The sequence below is a fragment of the Sitophilus oryzae genome, unplaced genomic scaffold (genome assembly GCF_002938485.1).
Source record: "Sitophilus oryzae breed Bouriz unplaced genomic scaffold, Soryzae_2.0 scaffold_499_pilon_pilon, whole genome shotgun sequence".
Taxonomy (NCBI): domain Eukaryota; kingdom Metazoa; phylum Arthropoda; class Insecta; order Coleoptera; family Curculionidae; genus Sitophilus; species Sitophilus oryzae.
The window spans coordinates 2,545,775-2,556,034 of NW_022147083.1; the positions used below are offsets into that span (position 1 = coordinate 2,545,775).

At 30.3% G+C, this 10,260-nt stretch overlaps 2 protein-coding genes across 3 annotated transcripts; one reads left to right on the top strand and one right to left on the bottom strand.

Annotated features, from left to right (window-relative positions):
- The first annotated feature begins 2 nt into the window (after window positions 1-2).
- On the top strand, window positions 3-697 carry LOC115886828 (EEF1A lysine methyltransferase 2). The gene has a single exon (XM_030906134.1). It carries the CDS (start codon window positions 27-29, stop codon window positions 657-659), a length of 633 nt encoding a protein of 210 aa, XP_030761994.1. The 5' UTR covers window positions 3-26; the 3' UTR covers window positions 660-697.
- On the bottom strand, window positions 667-2,915 carry LOC115886826 (palmitoyltransferase ZDHHC6). Of its 2 annotated transcripts, XM_030906130.1 has the most exons (9): window positions 2,626-2,914; window positions 2,450-2,527; window positions 2,221-2,399; window positions 2,083-2,167; window positions 1,869-2,019; window positions 1,617-1,764; window positions 1,346-1,558; window positions 1,107-1,294; window positions 667-1,047 (listed from the first exon to the last, which is right to left on the bottom strand). In XM_030906130.1, the coding sequence occupies exons 2-9, from the start codon at window positions 2,502-2,504 to the stop codon at window positions 891-893; spliced, it is 1,176 nt and encodes a 391-aa protein (XP_030761990.1). In that variant the 5' UTR covers window positions 2,505-2,527; window positions 2,626-2,914; the 3' UTR covers window positions 667-890. The 2 variants fall into 2 exon arrangements, with proteins under 2 accessions (XP_030761990.1, XP_030761991.1); XM_030906131.1 differs by lacking the exon at window positions 2,450-2,527 and having other exon boundaries at window positions 2,626-2,915.
- Between the last annotated feature and the right edge of the window lie 7,345 nt (window positions 2,916-10,260).

The window sequence follows — 10,260 nt, forward strand, 5'->3', positions numbered from 1 at the left end:
TTTATGTTTTAATATCACAATTAACAATGGAAGAATTAGAAGCGTCTGAATTAGGAACACTACAATACTGGGAAAATAGATACAAAAAAGAAATTGATAATTTCTCTAACCATGGTGATATGGGTGAAATATGGTTTGGTGAAGATATAGCTGACAAAGTAATTCTGTGGATGTTCAAAAACATCGAGAAATCTTGTAGTATAGTAGATGTCGGATGTGGTAATGGACACATATTAATAGAGTTAGCTAATGAAGGATACGTGGATCTAACTGGCTTAGATTATTCAGAAAAAGCTGTCAATTTAGCAAAAGCAATTGCAGCTAATAAACATTTTCAAATTAGGTATCATGTGTGCGATATACTAAAAGGTCTTGAACATACATATGATATTATACATGACAAAGGGACATATGATGCCATTAGTCTAAGTGAAAATTCTAAAGAAAGCCGCGAAATGTATATTGTTAGTATAAAGCAAGCTTTGAAACCAAATGGAAATTTCATTATTACATCCTGCAATTGGACTCACAGTGAACTGCAAGAACAATATAAAGATTTTTTTAAGCTACATTATATTATTCCAACTCCTCAGTTCATGTTTGGTGGAAAAATTGGGAGTGTTGTATCAATATGTGTTTTTAAACATGTAAATAATTAACTATTTATTCTTTGTTATTAAAATTAGTTTTATTAAAATATCCTAATATATAATACATTTCTTTTAAGTTGACTAGATATTCATATTAAAAAAAAATACATAAAAAGAATGCTACTTCTTGAAAATCCAACTCCTGATAAGATATCAAATTTTAAGCAGGATTTTTTATATTAAGTGTCTATAATTATTCAGTTCTAGTAGCATGTAAAAATAACTTTCTTTGTTAACTTACTAATTTTGTTTTTTATCACAATGTTCTTTCAATATATTATCATTCCTTTCTGATAATTCAATGGCACAGCATCTTGGGAACCATCCTCTTTGTCTATACATTGCCTCTTTACCCTCTGGAATGTTACTTTGATTTTTTTCTCCAAACAACCAATACCTAAAATAAAAATGGATTATATTTTCAAATTACCAAAATATTTTAATACTTTTTATTACTTTCCCCATCTGGTAACTCTGACTTCATCATTCACCATTAGTTTCAATCTAGTTTCATCAGTACAAGGGAAATTATAGCATACTGTAAAACCATGTGATAATGGAAACCAGTAACCTGAAGCTGGTTTAATAATTTTATAAGTTTTTGATTTAAGTCTTTTCTCATTCTTTTGTTCCATTTGTTCTACCTAAAACAATTTAATATAATAGAGTTTTTTAAATTAATATTAAATAATTACTGTAAGAGAATATTTATGACATCCTTCACCGATTGGCCAATTAATACCATCACCAATAGGATGGCCACTGAAATTTAATACTTGTTTTAAATTTTTCCGCCATCCTAAATTATATGGAAATTTAAATTTATCAGCATGATTTCTCTTACGATAATTAGCTTTTTCTACAATCCAGTCTTCAATTCCTGTACGATTTCTATAAATGGACCTCAGCTAGCAAAGCATTAGTGTGATAAAAAAAACAAAACAATACAAACTAGTTTTCTCTTACCTGAAAATAAAATAATATCCCTACAGCACATACAACACCGATAGCAAAGCCTAATGAAAGAACTGTCAGTATCATCCCTGTTAAGCCTAAATGTACTAGAGGAACATTATTTACTTTATGATATAAATAATTCAACCTATTAATAGCCCTGAAAACAGCATTAAATAATTATGGGAATATATCATATGAATAATAGTTATAATAAAACCATTTAAATATGTTGTCGTTGTGTGTTAAGTTAAACAGTTTTACCTATATAATGAAAATCCTAGTACTATGGAAGCATGAGCACAGCCTATAGTAGCAAAAAGTAAAAAATATGTAAAATGTGCATGATTTCCCCATCCAACACAATTATTAATCCAGGGGCAATGATGGTCCATCTTTAATACACATTTTCCACCTAAAGCATTTAGAATTTATACTGGCCATTCTATGAATATACAATAATATTTAGAAATAATACATTTACGGCAATGATGAGATCTAGGTGCTTTGTATCCTTGGCATACCCCACATTTCTGCAAATACTTGCACTCATCAAGATTCTCCTAAAAAGAAAAGTAGTTATAGTAAGTTTACTTAAATATTGATTATTACTAACTGGTTTCCACTTTAAAGGTAAATAGCCTGGACCTTGGTACATTGAAGAAAGAAAGTTATAAAGTGTAAGTCCAGAAAGACTCATAAAACATAATGTATTCAAAAATCCTCCAAATGTTGTCGATGGCCACCACATACTGCTGCAATGAATGGTCATGCCGGTTACCAATTTTATTATTGCTGTAAAATAAATACAGTAAGTTAAAATAAAATTAAAAAATAATCATTACCAATTGCCGTTAACGGGCCCCAATGGCATATTTTACCAAAAATGCCTACACACATTATAAGAGTTTACACAGAGGTACCTTCAAATCATAATATATTTTGTTTATAATAATGGGACAACGAACATATATTAATATAAGACATTAATAAAATTTTAAATTCCGGTAATGAAATGTACCTAATATATCATAGCTTATAGTTAATTATGAGTACTTTTTAGCCAGTAAAAGTAACCAATAACAATTTCAAAATAGAACTTTTGAAGTACTCCATTCCGTAATTCCATTGATTGGATTACAGAATTCATATTACGGATTACGGATACGGATTTGATACTTGTTTGACAATGACATATTGACAAATATATGATAATATGACAATGGGCGCGTTCCAGTGGTTCAAGTTGGGTTCAAGACTAGTTATTTCTATGGTTATTTCTTAGACATCTTGACCTGTATATAACCTCATTGGGGGACAGGACAGGTAACACCAGGTCTTGTATTTATTAGAGGTGGGTTGTGAAATCGCAGTCCGCTACTTTGTCACAGCTCCACCAACGTCGCAGTATGTGACTGCTCCAGTTCCAAGAAAATCGCAGTGACATTTCGGAGCAGTTTACAAGTTTAGGACATCTGCGCTCGTGACTCTTAATTTCTAACCTACAAATATTTTCAGTTTGGATTTAATTTTATTTTATAATTTCACATAAGTATAATGTATAATATAGTAGGCAACAATAAATAAATATACTATAAATAGTAAAATTACTATAAACAATCGTAAAAGTGCTAACTTTTATCCAGCCTCATCGTACTGCGCATGAGCAAATATATATTTCTTATTTTATATTTTATTTGACTGTATGAACGCACACAAATAAGAATTCCTTATTTCTTATTTTATTTTATTCTTTATTTTATTTTATTTGGCTGTATAAACCCACCATTCCTTCGACATCTTGACCTGTATATAACTCATTGGGGACAAGACAGGTGGCACCAGGTCTTGTACACAGAATATACTAACAAAAAAGAAGCCCAAGTTCCTTGTAATAAATCGGTTCCATTTTCGTAACGCCATCTCTCGACATAGCTGACATTATAGGTTAGCCAAAGGGGTGCGGGGCCGGGGGGAATTGTAAAATACACTTTTTTATTTTATTTTTATTCACTATTTGCAATTTTATTTTTAAAACATATTATGTGAAACAAGCACATAATATGTCTTAAAAATAAAATTACAAACAGAAACAAAAGGAATTAAATAATCTGAAAATCTACAAAGTTTATTGATAAAAAAGTTAGGCTATGCAAATTGATAAGTATATTAAGTATAACCTCTTTGGTATAACATTGTTAAACAAACATTAACAAATCATAACATATCAGATCATAGAACTAAGAAAAGTACTATTGCATAAAAACAGGTGATACAATACTTCAAAATTAATTTTAACATAATATCAAAACCGAAAAATCAAACTGCAAACACAACCACACTTATCACAACAGAAATTAACACACACTTCCGCGGCAAATGTCCAAGAAAGACTGATCCACAGACTGATCATTCTGATTGGTCCTGGTCCGGTCGTAGCTCACGTCGTATTGTCGGTAAGCAAAATCCCTGTCCAAAAATTTTGACGATCAGCGCCATCACCGTCATAATTGGGAAACTTTGTTGGAACCATTTTAATATTTCACGTACATGGTTCCGGTCTTGTATTTATTATTTTATGGGTAACAGTAGCATTGAAAGTGAGGTGTTGTCACCACACGAAATTCTCCAATGGCGTAGCATCAGAAATTAGCTTGTACCTAGACGGTACAAAATATTTATTAAAACGTAAACTAATATATCGTTCATTCTTGAGTAATGCATATACAATTTTGTATTTTATAGTCTCACCTTTATAATATTAGAATATCTAAGTCGATAATGCAAAATTTACTTAACAGTCACAGTGGACTGATTATCAAGACAATTATTTATTTATTAGCCTGTGTATAATGTATAATTGAATAAAAAATAATGTAATAACATATATTTTAAACGTGTATATACATATATACTGTATGATCGAAAAAAACGGCGCCTTGTTTGTTTGGAAATGACAATTTCACAAATGAATATTAAAAACTACATTATTCATTGAATCCGTAAGCAAGTGTGAGGGGAATTGGCTAGATTCATTATTATACCGTATAATCGAAAAAAAAACGACGTCCAGTTGGCTTGTAAATTACGATCGATGACATTCCCCATATAACTCTACATATAAAATGACATAAAAACTATACAAAACGACATCGAAAAAAGACGGCGTCAGCGATGGCTATGAAATGAAGATCGCTGTCATTTATATGTAAAATTATATGGGGAATGTCGTCGATCGTCATTTACAAGCCAAGTGGACGTCGTTTTTTTTTTCGACCATACGGTATAATAATGAATGTAGCCATTACCCTTCACATTTGCTTACGGATTCAATGAATAATGTAATTTTTAATATTCATTTGTGAAATTATCATTTCCAAACAAACAAGGCGCCGATTTTTTCGATCATACGGTATAATAATGAATCTAGCCATTACCCTTCACACTTGCGTACGGATTCAATGAATAATGTAATTTTTGATATTTGTTACTTCAATCACAAGAATATCCTATTTTTAAGAATATCCGAATTTATTCACAAAAAAATAAAACAATTCTAGAAGCTTTGTTATTTTATTTATTTTTAAATTTTTATTAATTACTCACTGAAACTATTATTATACACTTAAATTAGCAAATTCTTTGAAAGAATATTTAAAAAAATATATGTATGTAGTAACAAGTAGCCCACCACAAGTTTGTCCACCCCCAACAAATCTTGGCAGGTAAATTTAAGTTTTATATAACTATACATATAGATTTTTTATCACTAGAATTTTTAATTTTTTTATAGTTTACAATTATTTTACATATTTGATAACAATACTTTATACATTTTTTTATATGTAAAATATATAAAAAAATGTTTATTGCAGAAATTGTATTTCCCTGATTATAATTCCCTACGCCACTGGTGAAATCCGGTCTGAGTAGCAATATTTATAGTTTCAAACATTTATTAAATTACAGGATACTGAAAATATTACTTGGAATTATTAAAAATAGTTTGGTTTGGTTGTGGTACAAGACATATTAAAAGCATTTTACATATTTTTACTGCTATAATAAAAAAAATGTACATTTTATGGCCACATAATAATTCCAGCCACTTTTTTCTCGCTTCGGCCTTTGCAGCCATACGCTGAACCAGCGCTGAACATCTCACCATACTAAACAACACAGTTTATAAATTTAAAACAAAACAGTTGTTACAAAAAACATAAAAATTCGCTCGCTGTCACTTCAAAATCTTGTCACCAAAGTATGGCCGCCGATCGAATTTTGGCCTCACTAACCGATCACGGGAGAATATGCGTGACGAGGGGAGTCGAAAAATGCAAAATTTTCAAATTTGCCGTATATTTCAGCAAGTAAGAGGGCTAGGACAAATCTGTGTGTACCATATTTATTTTCATAAAAGAGTAGCGCAGTGCAAACCGCATCTTTGTATCTCTACTCATAAACGAGAAACTCCATAAAATATACGAAAATGAGACACCCTGCAATGCGTAGAATCCGAATCCGCTAAAAATAAAGGGTTCTTGTAGTAGATGATTTAAACATTTTAAATAATTTTATTTATCCTTTTAGATATTTTACTTCTCGGGGGAGATATACCGGGCGCATCTCAAAAATGTTTCACCTCTATAACTTTTTTCTTTTTTCAGATAAAAAACGATATTTGGTATATTAGTATATGACATAAATTAGGATTGATTGACGTATTCAATTGTTTTTGATTATTTCCTATTTCCTATTTCACAGGAAACGACTACAACTTTTGATTTTTAAATGACCCCCCTGGTATATTTCTACTTTATTCGATAGACAGTGCAGTCGAATACATCCGTAATTTAGATGTTTATTTGTAATACTTGTTGTATGTATATTTGTTTGTACATTTTAGACTCTTATTGTCCAGTCATGTCAGTTTTCTGCTCTTTACTTGTACGGTGATTGTGATTCCATGTTTTGTTGTGATCTCTGGTTGTGATGCTTAGCCATACCAGGTATGCCATAGGTATGGAGTGTAGAGGTAAGGAGAAATAACTCCGTGCATTAAAAAATGGTCAAAAAAAGGGAAGAATTAGGATGGCGCTGCTGTAGCAAGAACCTAAAATTTAAGACATGCGCCGAACATTTTTAGAGCCGCTGAATCAGCTGATTCAAAAGACATAAATATTTGACGTGAATCGTAACGTGAAGCCCCGGGTTTCAAAAAAATACAAATTTAATTTTCATGTCACATGAAATAACTTACAGATTTTTATTCAGCAGCAATAGACTAGGCCCTTTTTTTATTGTTTCTCATAAGTTATTTCGCAAATGTCATTCAAGACGACGAAAAAATATTCTGATCGTTTAAGCTTAAAATTAATGTTAATTATAATTAAGAAAAATTTTATTTAAAGTAATAATTGGTGATAGGTTTAAAATAAATATAATGCAGCTTTAAAATAACTTCATACCTACATTTATTTAGTATAAAAGTAAGTCAATATGTGGTTTTATTATCGATTATTCAGAAGCAATAGACTGAGCCTCTTTTTTATTGTTTCTCATAAGTTATTTCGTAAATCCATTCAAGATGAAAAAAAATTAGTTTGAAACTAATATTAATTATAATTAGGAAAACTTTATTAAAAGTTTAATTGATGATATGGGATTTAAATAAATATAATGCAGGTCTAAAATAACGTAACACACTTTATTTAGTATAAAAATTAAGCCAATATAATATAATTTTATACTGTACAAGTATTTATTTACGTTTTGCCCCATCGTAGTTGCCATTCATTCAGAATAGTGGATTTTAAATGTTCGATAGTAGGATGGTTTAACTACCTTAATATCAACTACTTCTAGACAAGAATGGTGTGCAGTATTATCTTCTTTTTCACTCCCAGCTATTCCAACATGGCTTGAAACGTGAAATAATATAATTTTATAGCCCTTCCAGATGCTCATGTCTTCCTTGTAGTTCACCCAATAGAATCGTTCTCGCAGCTTCCTCTCAAGTTGGTAGTTGCTATTCATTCAGAATAGTGGATTTTAAATATATTTGGTAGTCGGATGGTTTAACTATCGTAACAATAACTACTTTTAATAATTCTTTTTCTCAATTCTTTGCACTATAATTTGCATCCAACGTATTGTAATATTTTCCTTTGAATTTCGTTTCCTATTGTCCCATGGCTTGAGACGTAATGTTATAGCCCTTCCAGATCCTCATGTATATGTCCCTTTTCCTTGTAGTCCACCCAATTGAACCTTTCTCTTAGCTTCCTCTCAAGTTGGTAGTTGCCATTCATTAAGAATAGTGGATTTTAAACATGTTTCGTACTCGGATGATCGGTTAACTACTGTAACATCATAAATAAATTGTATACCAACACATAATGGCCAAACTTCAACAGACTTTAATATTCATAAACCTCATCAGAAGAAAATATTTTTTGATCCAAAGTTTTTTTTTGTTATTAGAATAAATTACCTGCAATTTGTTAATTCATTACAACATTGAATAAAAGATGCAAAGTGTTTATACATACTATAATAGATAAATCTTCATTTAAAATTATGTGATAGATTGCTTGCTTGTAGGATCTAGACTCATAAACTCAATAATTTCTTTTATTGATATAACCAATAAAGTGGTAATGATGAAATTTTGTTTTTGATTTGAGCAGTAGGGTCCATTATTTCCATTATTTGATGCTGTTATTGCTCTACAAAATGTTATCTTTATCAAGGGATGTTTATGTGTAGCATTAGACACTGTATGATCGAAAAAACACGGCGGTCCAGTTGGCTTGGAAATGAACATCTCGATGACATTCTCCATATCATTTTACATATAAAATGACAGCAATCTTCATTTCATAGGCATCGCTGACGCCGTTTTTTATTCGATCAAATTGTACTTTTTTATTCTGTTGTTGCTCTCATTTAATGGTTCCTGTTTTAGTTGCTGTTGTTCATATTTTGGTTTTTTATTCTGTTGTTGCTCTACAAAATGTTATTATTTATGTGTATAACATTACTTTTTGTGTGTATAATAATACTTATGGGTATAATATTCATTTAATGGTGCCCTTCTTGCTTGTTGCAACTCAGAATTTAAATTAACTTGAGGCAGTAGGTAGAACTTCATCCTCCAATATTTTCCTATGTAAATACTGCAAGTGGACTGTATTTCTGATGACAATTTTATCATAAACTTTAACATCTTGTTCTTTAAAATGAAACCTTATCTGTAGATTTCAAAGCAATATCTAAATGCTTTTGACCATCGCTGTAATGTAATTCTTGTCTGAAAATCAATACCTCATGTCAATTATCATCATGTCTATTATCCTAATGATTTTGATTTTGATAGATTATTAAAATACAGCACTTACAGTTAACTAGTTCTTGAAAGTACCTACAATTTTATTTATTTCCTACTTTTACTTGTTTAAAAAAATGCCAACAATTTGTGCATGTCTGTCAAACTTTAAAATCATTAATAATAAATTTTATTCAGGTTGTAACTTTATAAAAAGGATTGTAAAAATATACTTTGTAACATGTATGTCAATAATCTTACGAAAAATGTTTACTACACTTTTGATTGACTCTAATTTTTGCATATAATACAAATAATACAATACTGAATTATATTATGTATTTTACATACCGTAGGCTTTGCCTTTGCTCTTTATTTTTCCATCAGCTATTCAATCAACTTCGCACCACACACACTTTAACCATTGTTAAATAATAAATAAAGCACAAAATATTGATAAACAATAATTATTTAATATTCTAAAAAATAAAAACAAAACTTTTTTTGGGTAATGTTTGGTTATATTTATTTTTATCTCTTATCTATGGTTACTTTTCATTTTTTAGATTTATGTTTTTAGCGCCACTGTGGTCATTTTGGCAAACCCCTTATTCTTCCCATTTTGTGACCACTTTTCAATAAAAAGTCCCATAAGAGTTTATTTCTCCCACTCTTTTACACTCCATAATTTAAGCAATGTGAGTGACAAAGAAAGCCAATGCCTGGCAGATGTTGCTTTCTTTGTCGTTGGTCCTGGCACGTTTAAATTTGACTGTTGCCTGTTTTCATATACAAGTGACACCCCCGTGACTGACATATCATATGTCAACTTTTGTCATTTTCCCATATGGATTAATTGAAATCTGTGATTGAAGTTGTAACATGCAGTTCATAATGACAATTTAACTCCAAATAGTGTGTGGTACCAAATTATTCGTAAAAAATGCTTTTTCCAAATATGCTAAGGAGCCACCTTCGTTCTATTTGAAAAAATTAAGATATGATTTAAAATACTTGGACTTGGGCATCTTTTAACCGGCCAGGACAAGACAAGAAAAACATTAGACGAGAAAATCTATTTTTCCCAGGCTCCTTGATTAAAAATTAGTGTTTTAAACACAGCCATGGATGACACTCTAGATTGATTGAAATTTAAAATGCAATTTTTTTTAAGTGAAAATGTCAAAAGTTGACATATGATATGGCATTCTATTGAGAATGTAATTTTTTATTGAATAAAGTAAAAATATACCGAGGGTGCCATTTAAAAATCAAAAGTTGTAGACATTTCCCGTGAAACAGAAGTGACCAAAAACAGTTGAATACGTC

Excerpts from the sequence above, each read along its gene's own strand:
- LOC115886828 (XM_030906134.1), top strand. The coding sequence starts at position 27 with ATGGAAGAATTAGAAGCGTCTGAATTAGGAACACTACAATACTGGGAA.
- LOC115886826 (XM_030906130.1), bottom strand. The coding sequence starts at position 2,504 with ATGTGTGTAGGCATTTTTGGTAAAATATGCCATTGGGGCCCGTTAACG. Across the intron at positions 2,400-2,449 it reads GGGCCCGTTAACGGCAATTG|CAATAATAAAATTGGTAACC; the intron begins GTAATGATTATT and ends TTTATTTTACAG. Across the intron at positions 1,295-1,345 it reads GTCATAAATATTCTCTTACA|GTAGAACAAATGGAACAAAA; the intron begins GTAATTATTTAA and ends AAATTGTTTTAG.